At 52.7% G+C, this 18,761-nt stretch overlaps 1 protein-coding gene and 1 pseudogene across 1 annotated transcript in view; both read right to left on the bottom strand.

Moving 5' to 3' along the window:
* Positions 1-199: 199 nt before the first annotated feature.
* Positions 200-16,602, bottom strand: LOC130024861 (vacuolar protein sorting-associated protein 33A-like; annotated as a pseudogene).
* A 42-nt stretch (positions 16,603-16,644) lies between these two features.
* LOC130024552 (CAP-Gly domain-containing linker protein 1-like) overlaps positions 16,645-18,761 on the bottom strand; it is a 29,845-nt gene continuing 27,728 nt past the window's right edge. Inside the window, exon 8 of the mRNA XM_056115272.1 lies at positions 16,645-16,679. Coding sequence (XP_055971247.1) covers positions 16,645-16,679 — 35 coding nt within the window. The remainder of the gene's footprint in view (positions 16,680-18,761) is intronic.

Consider the following 18,761-nt stretch of genomic DNA (forward strand, 5'->3'; position numbering starts at 1 on the left):
ACTTGGTGGATGGGGGGTCTCACTCGGCCTGCCAGAACTCCAGCCATGCCCAATTTTCCCTATTTCCAGTGAAGAATATGCCACAGGAAAAACATCTGGTTGAAAACTCACATAAATCAATGCTTTTGGGTCTACAGATACTTTTAAGGGACTAAGCATGGAGAAACCTCACCGCACAGAAGATAGAGCCAGAGTTCTGGCCCGGGCGCCCTTAAGAGCCAAGCTGACACTTCGAAAGAGAAATTTTTCAGAAGTGCTCCCTGTAATAAAGATAGTAAACAAAACATATAAAATCATATTTGTAAACAAAAATCCACCTTTCAGAAAAAGACAACATTTAAAAAAGAAAATGTCCCGGGGACCCGACAGATAGTATAGTGCGAAGGTGCTTCCCAGGCATCAAAGAGTCAAATATGGACCCCTGAGGACCACCAAGAGTAATCCCTGAGCATCACCAGGTGAAGCCCCAAGCAAAAACCAAAGCAAAGCAAACAAATAAATATGTGCTGAAAATAACCAGTAGGAAACAGGCTGGGACGGGCGTGTGGGAGAAACAGAATTTCCCGCACACCCTGCACCCAGCCCTGAGGTCACACTGCAGAACCTCAAGTGTTTGAATGAAAAATGTAAGCAATTTTATTTCTAAAAATGAGAATGTAAGAAAAGAGTCTTCAGGTCTTGCCAAGACTCGATCAAGGTGAAAGGCGGGTCACGAAAACAAAATCACTCACAAACCTACGTTTCTTCTGCAGGCACCTGGGCAGCGGCTGCCGCTCCTCGAAGTGGGGGCCCGGGAGTATGTGCACAAATTCTTCGATTCTGCGCCAACCAGGCCGGGAGAGCAGCTGGGCCAGCCGCATGCTGAGGGAGGCATAGCCGAGATGTCCGTGGGGTTCTGCGGAGGATTCGAGAGCGACACCTGGAGTCAACCAACTCCTCTCTGCCCAATGGGCCATGGGATCTCTTTTTGTTTGTTTGTTTCGGTGGAGGCCATACCCTGCGGTGCTCAGGGCTCCCTCCTGGTGCTGCACTCAGGGATCACAACCTGGGTTGGCCGCATTAAAGGCAAACGTCCTCCACGCTGCCATCCTGGATTTGACTTTGGGGAGGAACACAGTGTGCTCCAGCCTACCCTGCTCAGCCCTGCCATCTCCACCCTCTACCCAATTTCCCAATCTCTCTCTTCTCTCCTTCTCTCTCTCTCTCTCTCCCCCCCACCCCTACCCCTACAGCTTTATGGATCAGACCTGGTGGTGCAGAGCTGACGCATGGCTCTGCCCTCACCTCTCCTGGCCCTGAGTCCTTCTGTCTCAAACCAATCTCAGAAAGCTGCTTGGTGCCCCTGTGTGCTGGAAGGTGCCAGTGCCCGGCAGCACGTGCAGAGGGCAGGTGCGTGGCCAAACCCCAGCACCGCTGGGTCTGAACATTCAACTGTCTGCCCGGGAAAGATTCCATCCGACCCCCACAGAAGAAAAACTGTTCATCGATTTGGTGAGAAACTTCTCCTATAGAAACTTGGCCCACTGGGGGGAGGCAATGTGGAGAGCTCTAAGCCCAGCCAAGCTACTCTCAGGCATTCTTCCAGGGGGCGAGGCCCCAGGGCACAGCCAAGCCCAAATCTCCCAAAGGTGAGAGTGACAGCCCCCAGCATCACAGTCACCCCCAGTCTGAAACCCCTCCCTCACAGTGACTCTGAGTCCAGCAGCCCCAACTGCCCACGGTGAGTCAGTTGTGTTGGTCCCCAATCCTCTTACTTGAGGCCGGCCTTTTCCCTGACTAGAGGCTTCCTTGAGTCCAGACCAGCCTCCCCTGCCCTGAGGCCTAAGTGGACAAGGGCCCCCGCTTCCCACCCCCCAGCCCCCATTTTCAAAGAGCATCCCCCAAAAAGCCCCTCTCAGTCCTGGCTTCTGCAAGGGCAGCGCCTTCCCACCAGCAGGATGCCACACCACTGGGGAAATGTGTGTGTGTATGTCTATGTATGTGTCTGTGTGTGTATGTTGGTCCGCATGCATGTGCGTGAAGGCTCAGCTCGCCTATTAGATGGCGTGCATGTGCATGCGTGTGCACGAAGACTCGGCTCACCTGCTCATTCACATCGTCCATCCAGAGGCGCAGGGTCTTCCGGATGGGGGGGTAGCTGTTCCTGCCCCACTGCTGGGGCCGCAGCAGCCCGGCCTTCTCCAGGTTCTGTAATGTCAGGATGTGCTCGTAGCCGTATGTCTGCCAGAGAAGTTGGGGAGCCTGCTAGATCTCCCACTTCCGAAGAGGGAGCGAACATTTTCAATCTCATTTTGATACTATTGTTTTTGAGTCATACCCGGCAGCATGCAAGACAAGTGCCTGACCCCTTTCTACCTCTTGGTTTGTTGGGTTTTTGTGTTTGTTTGTTTGTTTGTTTTGCTTTTCAGGTCACACCCGGCGATCCTCAGGGGTTACACCTGCCTTTGCACTCAGCAGTCACTCCTGGCAGTGCTCAGGATAACGTATGAGATGCTGGGAATCGAACCAGGGTCGGCTGCGTGCAAGGCAAACGCCCTACCCGCTGTGCTATTGCTCCAGCCCCTTTCTAGCTCTTTGGACCCCACATTTTCACTTTAAAGTCAGAATGCATGGGCCCAACGTAAGGAAGATAGATGACAGTGTACTGAAATAACTGAGTAAGAAAAGGAGGCCAACCACACCTCCTGACGTGCTACTGTCCAGATGTCTCCTTTGTTTTGTTTGCTTTTGCCCGCCCCCCCCACTTCCTGTGCTCAGGGATCAGTGCTGGTGGGGCTCAGGGAACCCATATGGGTGCCGGGGATCGAGCCCAGGTGGGCACATGCAAGGCCAACTGCCTTTTTAATAAATTTCTTCCTTGGCAAATGAGTCACTTAGAAACACTGACCTGGAGAATTTCTCTTTTGTAATAATCCAGAACCTTCTGCTTGACCCCACTGTTGCACACCGACTGCAGGCAAATGAGCCTGAGCACCTTGATGAGTGGATGCTTCTGGGCGATGCAGTCCTCCATGTAACTATTGACCTAGAGTCCTGGCAGATTCATGCGTGAGAGCCGGGTCTGGGCCTGCAGGCCTGGGCGTTCCCCGGCCCCTGAGAGGCCCAATCAAGGAGAGGCTGGAGATTGGCTCACACTCCTGCCCACACTCCCTGGACAACCTAAGCTCCGGGGCTAAGGGCGGCGGGTGCAACTGTCCCACTTGTCAGCGACACCTGAGCAGCATCAGTAAAGTATCAAGGACTGTGGTGAATTTGGGCGCTTGCTTGCTGCAAGTGAGAATGCGGGATTTATTGACAGGCAGACAGGAAAAGGGATCATATAACCCATGCTCTTAAATTATCCGTGATGGGCTTCAATAGTCTTGGGCTTCAGGGCTGGGTCTTGTTTCTCTGAGGACAGCGAACAGCAATGGAACACATGCACACACACACACAATGGAACACACACACACACACATGCACGCACACACACAAAATGGAACACACACACACACACAGATACACACCACCCCCGGTCAACAGAAACCTATCCCTTGGCAGAATCTCTTTCCGCACATTTTGCACTGCCCTGACAGGTATTTAGGCCAGACAGAGAAATCAAAGCGATTCCTTTCCTACCTCGAGTTCTGTTTGCCAATCTCATTAACTATCGGCTAAAACGGTTTTAGTGTTCAAGTACCTGATCAGTGTCTATTCCAGACATAAACTCCTGCTCCACGGTTAACATATCAAAGAAGTCTTCAGACGCTGAAACATAATGAACACATGAGCAACTCAGAAGTGGGATAAATGCTCATTTCTCCCAAAGGCATGCAAAGTAGCAAGCAAGCACCAAGTTTAAGTCATCACCGGGAAGGCACATTCCAGAACAGAGAAGCTGACAGCCTGTGCCCCGAGGTGCGCCTAGACACAGAGCCCCGGGACCTGGGCCCTAGCAGCTTCCTCTTCACACTTCATCACTTAACTTCCCGTTAGTCGTTGATTTGCTCGAGCGGGCTCCAGTAACATCTCCATTTGTCCCTGTCGCGTACTAGTGTAGCCCAATGGCATCTGTTCGCTCCGGGAACATGAAGGGCCTCAAACCGATCGTTCATGATCTTGACGAAGAAGTCTGACCATCTGGTAGGTGGGTGGCCACGCGGTCTTTTGACATCCCGTGGAATCCAATCGGTAACAGCTCTAGTCCAGCGGTCGTCTTTAAATCTCATTACGTGACCAGCCCATCTGATTTTCGACACCTTGGCAAATGAGACAGCATCCCTGATTCTTGATCGTCGACGGATGTCAGAACTCCGGATTCTTTCTCTCATTTGAGTGAAACGTGATATTCCAAGCATAACTCTTTCTATTCTTCTTTGGGAGACGTGAATAGCGTTCTCATCTTGTTTGCGTAGGGCCCAGGTCTCTGAGGCATATGTTAATGCAGGAAGAACAGTGGAATCAAAGAGATGTGCCCGGAGCCGGAGGTTCTTCGTCCTCTTAGCTATTTCTTCAACGTTCTTGAAGGCTTCCAAGCCGCTCTCTTCCTCCTGCGCAGCTCGGGTGCCAGGTCATTTGTCATGTTGACCTCTTGACCTAGGTACACATAGCTGTTGCATTCGGAGATGGTCGTTCCATTGAGAGGGAATGGGGCGTCAGGAACGAGGCTGACCTCTTCACACTAATTAAAGCAATTTCCCAAAGGCATTTTACTTTGGTTACTTTGGGGGCCACTCCCGGTGGTGCTCAGGGATCACTCCTGGCAGGCTTCAAAGACCATATGGGACTCCGGGATCCAACCCGGGCTGGCTGTGTGCCAGGCACTGCAGTACCGCTCCAACTCCAGCTCCTCGCCACATCAGACTGAAACCAACCTCAGCAAGTATTGCCAGGTCTGGCGAAGCAGTGCTGGCGCCACCCAGAGCCTGGGAGAGTCCTGCTGCACCACCTGACCCCGCAGAACCCAACAGTCACACTCGGAACATTTCTGTGAGGACACAGCGGCTGGCACAGGGAACAATGCACAAGTGAAAAAGTAGCCGGGGGCCCCCCCAGAAGTAGCAGGGAGCCAGTGACACACCCTGAGCCTGAGCCCGGGACAGGGCACTCACTCGTTACGTCCCTGATGAGCTCGGCGATGGAGGTGTGATTGGCCAGGGAGCCCCGTGTCACCTGCATGTGGGGTAGCTGGGAGACAATCTGCTTGATCTCGCCCACCGTCTTGGCGTTGTGCCTTTCCTGAGGGAGGGGAGAAGGTCACGACAGTACTGGGGACAGCACTCTGGGCCTCGCACACCTGTGCGTGTGCGCGTGTGCACACGCACACACACACATACACGGGGTGTACCCCAGTCACAGCCACAGCAGTGCTGGGAACGGCACCCAAGGCCACACACACACACACACACACACACACACACACACACAAAATGTGCCCCAGCCCCAGCCCTGGCTGCCAAGAGTGCATTTTTAAGAGTTTGGGTCTTTGGGTTGCCCAGGGCATGTTTGAATCACGTGCAAGGCAGTGCCCCGGGCTTCCTCCTGGCCTGGCACTCAGGGATCACTCCTGGCATGCACCGGACCACATGGAATGCTGGGAACTGAACCCTGGTCAGCTGCATGCAAGGTAAGCGCCTTACCCGCTGTGCTATCACTCCGGCTCCCCCAAATTAATTTTTTTTCTCTTTTTTTTTTTTTAGTATTAGTGAAGCACCATGAGGTACAGTTGTAGATTTACAAATCTTTGTGCTTGGGTTTCGGTCATACAATGATCAAATACCCATCCCTCCACCAGTGCCCATTTCCCCCCACCCCCCCTCCCACCCTGTCTCTGTGGCAGGGCATTCCCCTTTGTTCTCTCTCTCCTTTTGGGTGTTGTGGTCTGCAAAAGAGGCATTGAGTGGCAATCATGTTCAGTCCATAGTCTACGTTCAACATGCATTTCCCCTCCTGGGAGGATCATCCAAACACCCTTTATTTGGTGCTCCCCTCTCTATCTGAACTGCCCTTTCCCCTAGAATACCCGGCTGGCCTCTAAGCTATGGAGTAATCCTCCTGGTGTTGATCTCAGCTATTCTTAGGTATTGATCTCATATTTTGTTGCTTTATATCCCCCAGATGAATGCAATATTTCTATGTCTATCCCTCTCTTTCTGACCCATTTCGCTTAGCATGATACTTTCCATATTGTACCACTTGTATGTAAATTTCATGACTTCATCTTTTCTAAGAGCTACATAGTACTCCATTGTGTAGATGTACCAAAGTTTCTTTAACCAGTCATCTGTTCTTGGGCACTCAGGTTTCTTCCAGTTTCTGGCTATTGTAAAGAGTGCTGCAATGAACAAACAAGTGCAGATGCCCCCAACTTAATTTTTAGTGTGAGAAATGGACACAAAACGAATTAGGCTATAACCAGATCCCACAGCCACAGGAAAATAGAAAAGGCAGGTTGGTGGGTCCAGGTACTGCGACAGCCACATCCTGCAGCACTGGGAGACCATGTGGACGGGAGGGAGCCCAGGGCCCACGTAGGCTACACATGACACTGCATAGTCCCTGCCAGGGATGTGGAGCTCAGCAAACTGTGCCTTGAAGCCACAAAAGCTAACGATCGTATAGCCTGAGACCTCAACAATAGCAAATCAAGTGTAAAACGTTTCCTGGGTCCAAGCTATACAGTGTGGGAGGCGCTTGCTCAGTGCCCGGCCTCCCCACAGAACCCCGAGGCCTGCCAGGAGCCAGCCCTGAGCACTGGCAGCGGGAAGGGAGGGAACTGGACACCATGGCGAGCTCGGAGCTGGAACAGTGAATGCCTGACACTTCTTATCCATAGCTTTATAAGTCACGGTGAGGAAATAAAAAATTGAGGAACAAAACCCAAGTGAGACAAAAGCAACTTCAGAAATACAACAACCATGGGGTCAGAGTGACAGAACAGTGGCGAGGTGCTTGCCTTGCATGCGGCCAGCCTGGGTTCGATCCCCAGCATCCCATGTGGTTGCCTCAGCCCACCAGAAGTGATCCCTGAGCGCAGAGCCAGGAGTTAGCCCTGAGCACCTCTGGGTGTGCCTCCCCTCAAAAAACAAAAAAACCCAAAGAAATACAAATACTAATATTGTGGAGATAACTCCTAAAAAAGATGAAATCAGGAAATCACCCTTCAAGGGAAAAAGTGATTTTTAAAAACTTCCCCCAGAGTTAAAAAATTCAGCTTCTATCATTTTACGAATTCAGGTTTCAAAAGTGAGCTGAACCCAGAATAAACGAGCAGCAGGAGGGCGCGAGGTGCTAACGAAGCTGGGGGACGGGGACTGTGCTCTCATTATCACACGCCTTCCCAGCCTGCTCCGGCTGAACCCGGATTCCCTAGATGCAGGAGCTAGTGGAGATGCCGCCACCATCAGCGGCTGGGAGGAAGGAGGGAGGGACAGGGAGTGCAGATGATGACTGGCAAAGGACCTGACACCAGGAGAGGGCCTGGCACCACCTTTCCCCGGGCGCCCACAGCCCGCCTGCTGCTTGGCCCCAGGCCCCAGCCACCTCAAAGGCGGCCAAGATCACCTTGGCCTTCTTGCAGAGCATGGCGCCCACGGCGTTGAAGTTGCGGTCTCGGATCTTGGCGTAGAGCTCCTCAGCTGAGTCCAGCGGCAGCTTCTTGGCCTCTGTGGGCAGGTCCTGCCCATAACCCTGCCTCTTCAGGGCGAATTTTTCGGGTGGTAGCTTTACATGACCTGCACGGGAGGGGACACCCCAAGTGAGACTCCAGAGACTTCCTGTCAGGGGAGAGCACTAGGCTTTGAGTCACTAGATGCGCACGAGCGTAGGACGCTCATGCTTTTCACGCACGGCTTCCCTGGCCTGGTCCGCGGGACGCCTCCTGCTACTGCCAGCCCGAACCGAACTCAGGATGGGGCCACCCGAGGAAACATGCCCCAGGGTGGCCCACTGTCTTTCCTGCTGGCGCGTGCAAGTGCATGCCGTCTATACCGACATTTCAACAAGCCAAGAGGAGACCAGGATGGGGCAGGAGTGATAGCACAGCAGGGAGGGTGTTTGCCTGGCACAGGGCAGACCCAGGTTCGATTCCCAGCATCCCATATGCCCTCCTGAGCACCGCCAGGAGTAACTCCTGAGTGCAGCGCCAGGAGTAACCCCTGTGCATTGCCAAGTGTGACCCCTGTCACTGTCCTCCCATTGTTCATTGATTTTGCTCAAGCGGGCCCAGTAACATCTCCATTTTGAGACTTTTTACTTTGTTTGCCATATAGAACACGTCACGGGTAGCTTGCCAGGCTTTGCCATGCAGGGAAGATACTCTCCGAAAAAGAAAAAGAAAAAGAAAAAGAAAAAAAACAAGATCCCAGGAATCATCTCAGCACAGAAGTGTGCTTGAGGGCGGGAGACAGCTCCGACCGCTTCTTTCCTTTCTGTTTCCTTTCTCTGATTTTTGGGCCAAACCTGTCAGTGCTCAAGGCTTATTCCTGGCTCTGTGCTCTGGGCTAATTCTTGGCAGTGACTGGGGGAACCATATGCGGTCCTGGGGACCAAACTCACCCTAACTGCTGCACTGCCTCTAGCTCCAAGTTGGTTCCTTTCAAAAAAACATCCCCTCCACTTTCAACACAAATCCCGACGTGTCTACACACAATCAGCTCCACTGCTCTGGGTCCAGAGAGACGGGTCATCGGGGGCAGCGCATGCTCAAGTCCAGCTGTCTGTTCCTTTGAGCACTGCCCCATGTGGGACCTGAGCACTGTGGGGTGGGTGCTGAGAATCATAAAGCAACAAGAACTCCTGCATCGGAGAATGTGGGAGAGAAAGTGACCGACGGAAGAAAAATACTTCTCGGATGCTTTCCAAATCCTAAGCCCCTCGGAACAGCCCGGGCGCCAGCGTCTGGAGACAGCACGCCACGGTGGCCGCGGGACCCGGAGCCTGAGCACATGCTGAGATACACGAGGTCGGCAAGACCTCGCATTCCAGCTCAAAGCAGAGGGGCAGCCGCTGGCCCAGGCAGCCTGCACGCAGCTCCTGCACGGACCTGCCATCGCCCTCGGTCCAGCCATAGGCGCAGACCTGGGGGGTTATGGGGAAGCCCAATTTCCCCTTGTTTTTCAGATTTCTCTTAATGGTTTCTTTTGAGGGGGTCACACCCAGCAATGTACAGGAGTTACTCCTGACTCTGCACTCAGGAATTACTCCTGGCGGTGCTCAGGGCACCATATGGGATGCTGGGAATCGAACCCGGGCTTGAGCTGTGTGCAAGGCAAACGCCCTACCCGCTGTGCTATCACTCCAGCCCTCTCCCTTAATTAAATGTTTGATCAGAAGTAAGTGTGTGATGTGAAGAGACTGTGAGTTCCCGAAACTCCTTCCCCCCGGAGGCACCCCACGAGCCCCATCTCTCACACCTCTGCACCCAAAACCCCAGCACCTCTGCCACATCCATCAAGGGACTTGCAGAAGCACCAGGAGGCGGGGATCCCTCGCATGGGGTGCTCCCGTGCCAGTGAAAGCTCGGAGCAGGAGTCTGGGGAGGGGCTGTGTGTGTGGCATCACCCCCAGCTACTGCCAGGCACAGCCCGGGTGGGCGCAGGGCCACGGACTGGCCCCACAGAGCAGAAAATCACAGAGATCAGCCCCGCAGTCCCTTTGGCACTGCTTACGACTGTCCCCACAAAAGGAAGCAACTTAAGAAGTTATCCTTCGCAACAACTGGTCTAAAACGATTGGAAAAAAACCCCATAATCCTGAAAGAGCAGGAAAACGCTTTGTTGTGTGGAAATGCCTCCATGTGTGGTCCTGTTCTGCTTCCGTGGCCGCTGTCACTGAGCCACACATTCACCACTGCAGTGACATACACACTAACACACACGAACCCCCCCCCCCCCCCCCACACACACACCATCGCAATCCACTCTGCGATAACCAGCTTGGCACACTGGACAGACAGCACTGTCTGGACTCGGCCAGCACTCAGCAGCTGCAGGGCTCTGTGTCCGCAGAGAGACCCCATGCAGTTAGCTGCATCCCTGTCCTTCCAGACCCGGGCTCTATCCCCAGGGCTGTTTCCCTAGCCCCCGGCCAGGGCCACTCCTGAAGGCACCGGAGTTACCCCTCTTGCGGCCTGGGGCTCCCTGCTCTGAAGAAAAGACACGAATCAGACTGTGGGAAACTTCTCAGACTGTATCCCAGCAGGAGCTACTCCCGGCTCAGTGCTCACTGGACAGGCAGGAGCGCGGATGGAACTGAGCGCTGGCTGTGAGCCTGGCACTAGCCCCGTGAGCTTTCCTAGCCCCCACTCAGATCTGAAATGCTACAGAATCTAACATCCGGGGCCAACCCCCCCTGACCTCGGACCCAGGCACCCCTCAGAAACACTCTATTCCTCACGCCTCCTTGGGCGGCCCGAGCAGCGGGCCTACACACCGCATGGCCCTCTGCACAAGGCCTTAGCCTCGGTTTCCCCGATGGTGTCCTGGCTCGAGCTCGCTTTAACCTTGGGCTGAAAGTCAGTGCCTCACATTTTCAAGTATTCTGACTTACACACAAAGGCCACACCTTTAAAAACAGACACTTTTGAGATTGATTTTACTCAGCTAACCTATTAGTAAATGATGTCGCTTCACTTACTGTTCTGGATGCCATAAATTTCATCTATGAGTCCTTCGTATGTCAGCTGAGTCGCAAGGGGTGTTAATAAATCCACATTTCAATCAAGCAACAAGAGATTATCAAAATCAGGAAATATTGAATTCTGACTTTCTGTAAACTCTCTCTTCATCCTGATCATCATATTGGCCACTTGCTCGGAACAAAGTACAGAATCAGGCAGAGCCTTTTTAGCAATGGGCGGATTTTAAAATGAAGCTAAAAGGTGCCCGGAAATCCAAAATTTAAAAATAAGACGGAAAAAAATGGAACAATAAAATAAAACAAGACAGGCCTGAGACAGTATGGTGGGTAGGATGCTTGCCTTGCAGGTGGCTGACACAGGTTCAATTCCTGGCACCACATACGATCCCTCAAACCCTGCCAGGAGTGAGCCCCGAGCACTGCTGGGTACGGAGAGAGTGGGAGGAGGGAGAGGGCGAGAGAGGGAGGGAGAGTAGGGATGGAAAAGAAAAGATAAAGAACAGAAAAGAGAAAAGGAAAGAGGGCTGGGAGACAGCAGAGGGGCCAGGGGTCATGCCTTGCACGCAGACAGCCTCAGTTTGGTGGCCCCAGCACAGAGCCAAGAGCACTGCGAGGTGGAGCCCCAAACCCCACCCGCAGGAGAGAGGCCTCCCTCCCCGCCCCAGCTCACCCTGGCGCACTTGCCCTTGCCGAAGATCTAGGGGATGGTCCCGTACAGGCCTGCAGCGTCATCAGGCCCTTGGTCGCGTGGTACGTGCTTGTCTGTTCGCTGTCCAGGTAGCACTCCTGTGGGAGAGGGCCAGGCGTGTGGGCACAGGCTCTGTGAGTCAGTGCCGAGGCCCCAAGGCAGCACATCTACTGGGGGTGAGCATTGCTTGGCGGGCGAGGAATTGCTGGCCTCCGCATGCCCGCGTGACCACACAGCAGAACACTCTAGGCTTGTAGAAGTGCAGGCATCCTCTCCCACATATAGCAGCGAGTGTCACAGGGGACAGCAGGAGGGCAGCCACGGTCTCGGAGAAGGGCCACAAGATCCATTTAACACACAGACAAAAAGAAACATCTTTGGCCCAGAAAGAGCAAAGAGCATGCACGCGCCACCCAGCAGGGTGGTTCAGCAGGGCTGACAGAGCACAGACGGTCCCCAGCAGGGCCTCAAGATCACTCCTGTGCCTCAATCCCTTCATCCAGCAAGTGCAGAGAGCAGAGGAGAAAAATCACGCAACGCGCTTCACCTGCTCTCCACCTGATGGGGCAGCACTGTTGGTGCCCATCGCAGGACTCTTTTTTAATTTTTTTCTTTTTGGGTCACACCCGGCAATGTACTGGGGTTACTCCTGGCTCATGCACTCAAGAACTACTCCTAGTGGTGCTCGGGGGACCATATGGGATGCTGGGAATCGAACCCGTGTCTGCCGCATGCAAGGCAAACGCCCTACCTGCTGTGCTATTATTCCAGCTCCTCATTGTGGAATCTTTGACACTGTCTAAGGCAGCGGCCAACAGTCGTGCACCCCAACGGCATGAGGACGAGGAGGGCAGATTGAGGGCGGGGTGCAGAGAGAGACCTCCCAGAGAGCCTGGCCCAGAGTGAGCATAACATCCCCAAAGATCCCGTAGGATGTCTCTGCCAAGTTTGGGGTGCAGCCTCACACTTCAGTCCAAAACATCCTGGTCGGGATGTCCAAAGAGTCCTCAGAAAAGGACCAGAAGCTCCACATTGCAGCAGAGCAGAGAGGAAGATTCAGTGGAAGGAAAGCATTAGGGGGCCTCTTTTGAACTGCTCAGGGGCCCAGGTGACTGTTCAGAGCGGGAACTGTGTCTGCCTGCGGACAGCTCAGCCGGCTCCTGCCCGGCCTGCCAAGCCCCGAGCACCCAAACAAAATATTCATTTTGAAAAATAGCGTATTACTACAGAGACACCTCTAACAACTCCCACCCGGTGAGGCTCAGGGGATACCCCTGGCTCTGCACTCAGGAATTATTCTGGTGGTGCTTCGGGGACCATATGGGATGCCGGGGATTGAACCTGGGTCAGCTGCGTGCAAGGCAAATGCCCTCCGAATGTATATAGCTCCAGCCCTTGGAATTCCTCTTTAAAAGCCCCTAGGGTCATAACTGGTGGTGTGTGGGTCCCTCCTGTCCTGAACACGGGACTCCCCAGGTGATGCGGGCTCGGGGGCCTTCGTGGTTCAGGGCAGGAGAGAAGGCGTGAATGCAGCATCCACGGGCGGATGTGGGGCCCTTGGCTCCGACCTGTCTCGGGTCTGTCTGCTGGGATGGCCTTGCCCCGCCCACGCAGGGCCAGGACCAACCCTGCGTGTGACCGAGACAGCTCCTATCCTCAGCTGGGGTGACCAAGACGCTTCCTCAACGCTTCTGCACTGCTGACTGGGAAAGGGAGCAGAGAAGCCGCTCCCAGACCTGCAATGGCTCAGATGGAAGGCGAAATCCTAGTCCAGTCACCACACAGGGCCGGGCAGGCCCCTGTCCTGTCACCAGAGAGGGGCAGGCAGGCCCGTATCCTATTACTACATAGGGGCATGCAGGCCTGTGTCCTGTCACCACACAAGGGCATGCAAGCCCCTCCCTGCTTCATGACTGGGGTGGGGAGAGACCATTAGGGGAGCCCAGGAAAGTTCTGGATTCCACAGGCTGAAGCCCAGAGACATGAGCAAACCCACAGGGAGCTGGGTGACAGCAGCCCAGAACCCAAGCGAGACCCAGGTTCTTTCTCTTAAGGTGCTGCTGAGACCAACGTGCCGAGGGGAAATGGTGCGCGGAAATCTGGTGATGCACCTGCATTCTAGAAAGGTCATGTCTTGAGACCAGCAGCAGCAGTACCACAAATCAACTCACACGCCCAAGGAATGTAGGGAAAAGCAGTCGCATCTCAAACACACCTGCACAAGATTCCAATGATAGAGGACGCAGAGGGCACAGACAGGCACCGGGAGCGTTGGGGCCGTGCATGGGTTCAGGCTGACACCCTGGCTTGGCTCTGGGGGTGATACCTGGCAGGGCTTAGGGGACCGTATGGAGTGCTTGCGAACGAACCTGGGTCTCCAAGGGACAAGGCAAGTGCCCTACCCACCTTACTATCTCTCTGGCCCTGGTATGCCGGTTTTAGAAGACATTATCAAGCTAATGTGTTTCCCCCTTGCATCTTCCCCTTCATTCCGGTATTTATTTTCCCTTTCCCTCCCTTTCTCGCTGAGGCTGAGGGTCGCACAATTTAGGTGGTGGTTACCCACTGGGGGGGTCCCCCACTCGGCCTGCCAGAACTCCAGCCATGCCCAATTTTCCCTTTTTACAGTGAAGAATATGCCATAGGAAAAACATCTGGTTGAAAACTCACGTAAATCAATGCTTTTGGGTCTACAGATTCTCTTAAGGGACTAAGCATGGAGAAACCTCACCGCACAGAAGATAGAGCCAGAGTTCTGGCCCAGGCACCCCTAAGAGCCAAGCTGGCACTTTGAAAGAGAAATTGTTCAGAAGTGCTCCCTGTCATAAAGATAGTAAACAAAACATATAAAATCATATTTGCAAACAAAAAAACAACCTTCCAGAAAAAGACAATATTTAAAAAAGAAAAACTCCGGGGGGCCAGATAGATAGTATAGTGGGAAGGTGCTTCCCTGGCATCAAAGAGTCAAATATGGACCCCTGAGGACCCACAAGAGTAAACCCTGAGCATCACCAGGTGAGGCCTCAAGCAAAAACTAAAGCAAAGCAAACAAATAAATATGTGCTGAAAATAACCAGTAGGAAACAGGCTGGGACGGGCGTGGGGGAGAAACAGAATTTCCCACACACCCTGCACCCAGCCCTGAGGTTACACTGCAGAACCTCAAGAGTTTGAATGAAAAAATGTAAGCAATTTTATTTCTAGAAAATGAGAATGTAAGAAAAGAGTCTTCAGGTCTTGCCAAGGCTCAATCAAGGGGAAAGGCGGGTCATGGAAACAAAATCACTCACAAAGGGCTAACTGGAAAAACGCAGTGACAGACTTGACTATTTCAGGCTGGAGCGGCCCTGCCTTCCACTCTCAAAGCTTCCTCCACAGCCACAGTGAATTCAGGGTGGGACGGGCACAAGGACAAACATCGAACAGCAGCAGAGAAACACCAGAAATAAACACATTTAAAGACAACTGATTTTTGAGAATTCAGTAAGGGCAACAACAATTTTAAGCAAATTTGTTGAAACAGGAGGGTCTCCATAAGCAAGAGGAGCAGCGGCCCGAGAGGCAGCACAGGGGAAGGCGCTGGTCTTGCACGCAGCCAATCTGGGTTCTAGCCCCAGCACCACATATGGTCCCCGAGCATGCGCAGGAGTGATCCTTGAGCACAGAACCAGGAGTAAACCTTGAGCACTGCTGGGTGTGGCCCAACTCCCATCTCTCCCCAAAAGGAAGAAACTGGACACTTCCAGGAATCACTAAAATGCCAGTGTGAGTGTCACCATCACAAACGAGGCAGAAACAAGTGTCAAGATCAAAGGGCAAACACTGAACTTACTCTGAAGGCGCCCTCCGACTCCATGGAAAAAAGGTCCCCGTCGAAGGGAATGAGGTCCAGGCTGTACTCCTCCCTACGGATGAAGGAGCCCAGGACGCCCAGGTCCTTCAGCCGCTGCTCACACAGCAGGCTACGCCGGGGCACAAACAAAATGTGGAAATCTCTTGTGGGGCCACGTCTGTCTTCACTGCAAGAGAAGGACCGTGCCTTGGCCCGAGGCCCCGACGCGAGGACTGCTCCCCAGGGCCCCACCTGTGCCTGACACACAGTGGGCTCTAAAGAGACCCTTATGAGCTAACCCCCACTACTGACTCGGCCCAAGTTTTTAGTTTTCCTGCTCTCTTGATGTGATGCTTTTTCTGGAAACCGCTCACCTATGCTCTGCCAAGGGGCAGTGCTGCTTTCTCTTGGGCCATTGATGGGACATGAAAACTCTCAGGGTTGGGCCTGGAGCAACAGTGCAGCGGGTAGGGTGTTTGCCTTGCATGCGGCCGACTCGGATTCGATTCCCAGTTCCCAACATCCTATATGGTCCCCTGAGCACCACCGGGGGTAATTCCTGACTACAGAGCCAGGAGTAACCCCTGTGCATTGCCGGGTGTCACCCAAAAAGAGAAAAAAAAAAAGAAAAACCTCTCAGGGTTATTGCAACGGACATCTGTTTCTTGCAGAAAAAAAAAATGTTTCTATTTAATCAAGCGATGTCTCTAGGAAAATAAAAGGTTGCTCTAAACCGTGCCCGATCTTGCGCAAATACCCCACATGCTTTTAAGTCCTTAGGGGCCATGTCGATCAAACGTAATGCAGACTGGGCTGGTGCACTTCCTCCATAGATGCTGCAGCATTAAATATTAATCATCTTCTCCTGACGTTGCTTATGAAATTTGAGCATATGGTATTCAGTACTTGAAAAAGAACCACTAGCTGTTTTTCTTTTTATAAAAAAATCTGGGTCCTTCTACTGAGACAGGCCGGAGCTTCCTACTGTCCTGAGAGAGTGGGTTTCTGTGGTTTGCCCTGCCTCCCCAAGCCCCAATCCACAAAGTTTCCTATTCTCTATTTATAGTTTTTGGGGCACACCTGCAGGTGCTCAGGGATAACTCCTGGCTATGCACTCAGAAGTCACTCCCAGAAGACTTGGGGACCACACTGGGTTCCGAGGATCTATCCATGTCTGACTGCAGAGTATCCTACCCCTGACCCCCCATTCTCCTCCGACACACTCTCACATCTGTCCAAAGATCCACTTCCTAAAGCGCTGGCAAGCAAAGGTGTCCTGATGAGCACTAAAAGCACTAGAGGAATGATTCCGTATAGACCATGCATCGGCTCTGAGATACCTAAGCACATTTTCAGCAATTATATCCATCAGTTCTAGCCGGGCTCTGACGAAAAAAATGATATTTTTGACATTCGCTGCTCACTAGCGGCTTCCTTTGAGTGTGAACATTTTCTCCACCTCATGTTCTTAAGAAAGCACACATACAAATGGTGAACAAAACCCCTAAAGCTTAGCAGCCGACCCAAACGCGGACATCACTGCAGGCAGCCAACACGGGTTGGATTGCCGGCCTCCCACACCGTCCCCAAACACCACCAAGAGTCATTCCTGAGTGCAGAGCTAGGGGTAAGTCTGAGCACTGCCAGGGGTGGCCCAAACAAAACAGATCAACAACAAAAACTCAGGTGTTCTAACACTCCCACTCCAAAGCACAGTAGACTTTAGTGTTGAGTCAGAGAATGCAGGGGTTATGGTACATGCCTGACACATGACTGCCAACTTCGCCCCCTGGCACCACAAGGGTCTCAAGCATTGCCATGTGCATCCCAAGAGAGGCCACTGGAGTGGCCTGGGATATCCCTGCCACCACAGCGCCAAGCCTCATCGAACTGCTAAGACTCACCACCAGGAGGTGCCCTGGGGCAGTGCTCAGGAGACCCGGGGCCAGGGAGATAGTACAGTGGGTAAGGTGCTTGCTTTGCATTCAGCTGACCCGGGGTTCTATCCCCAGCACCCCATACTGTCCACTGAGCACTGCCAGGAGTGATCCTAAGTGCAAAGCCAGGAGTAAGTCCTGAGCACTGCCTGGCACAAGCCCCCAAATAAAATTCAAAACCGCTTTAGGATAAAAATTTAGATTCCCCAAAGGCAGGTGTATAAATTCAGGCTGAAGTAACCAATCCTGTGTCTGAAAAACTTGGAGCCACATGAAGTAACAATCAGAAGACATGCCGCTCCGTCGAGGAGAAGAGGGGGGTGCAGACCCACCCTTGAAAGGTCCACTGAAGGCTCCTATGCTGCCCGAGTCCCTGAGCTGCTTGTGCCCATGTAGCCGAGCAAATGCGGTGCCCGCAGCTCTCCTTGAGATGGGGACTTTTGTGCTTTCCGTTCTAATGTTGGGATGTGTGTAGGGGCTCTCTCTGTCTTTGGAGAAGCCCACGGTCTCTCCTGAAATGTTACTCTCTCTCCGCTCGTCCTCTTCCTAAAGGTCACCAAATAAAATGTTTTTTTTTTACTTCAAATAAATAAACAAAAGGTCCACAGAAGATAAAACATTTACCACTCATAACAGCGTCAGTGATTCTAAAAACCAGACAGCTCTGCACACCACTTACTCCAGAAGTGGAACATCATATTACTCTTGCTAGAGTCCAGAATGACAGTTTCAAAAAAAGTAATAATAATCAAAACCTGGTGCTAAGATGTCAGGGCGACCCCTGCCCGGGCAGCCCCTGGACACCGCGGGTGGGGCGTAGAACATTGGTTTTGTTTTTTTGGTTGAAATAAAATAAAGAGAAGGGTCCAGAGCGACCGCACAGCGGTTAGGAAGTTTGCCTTGCACACGGCCTACCCAGGTTCGATCCCCAGCATGCCATAGGGTCCCCCAAGCAACGCCAGGCTTAATTCCTGAGTGCAGAGCCAGGAGTAAGCCCTGAGCATCTCTCGATGTGACCCAAAAAGCAAAATAAATAAATAAAAGAAACAAAATGACTAAAGATAAAATTGGTCTTCGTCCGGCTTAACAGTCTCACCTTCAGGGGCTGGAGATAGTACAGGGATTAAGGCATTTGCCTGCGGGCGGGATATGCTTCATATGCTTCAGCCCCTGCAGCCCCCCAAAGAACGCTGATGATTAAGACTCCGTTTGGACCAGGGAGAGGCGCCAAGCTTCGGAAGCTTCTGGAGCGTGGGAGCTGACTCCCACCACAGCTGCCCGGTGAGGCTTTGCTAGCATCGCTCACCAGCCCACTGCACTGCTGCTCGCTCAAAATTTCAAGATTGACTTAAATTTGTTTTTTCTTTTTAAAAATGTTATTTTCTTTTGAAATTTTTTTAATCCTAATGAAATACACAGAGTTGATCATGATTGGATTTCAGTCATATCATGTTCCAACACCTGTCCCTTCACCAGTGTACATTGCTCACCACCAATGTTCCCAGTCTCCCTACTCCCCCAGGCAGGGAAGGCACCTCTCTCTACTCCCTCCTTTCTGCAGTGCTCTCTCTCCACTCCCTCTCTCCCTCTTTTCTCTCTCCGCCTCTCTCTGACACATGCCTTTTGGTTTACAATACAGGGGGACCTTATGGGGTGCCGGGATTCGACCCCGAGTCTTCTGCAC

Source organism: Sorex fumeus, unplaced genomic scaffold (genome assembly GCF_029834395.1).
Source record: "Sorex fumeus unplaced genomic scaffold, SorFum_2.1 ptg000029l, whole genome shotgun sequence".
Classification (NCBI taxonomy): Eukaryota; Metazoa; Chordata; class Mammalia; order Eulipotyphla; family Soricidae; genus Sorex; species Sorex fumeus.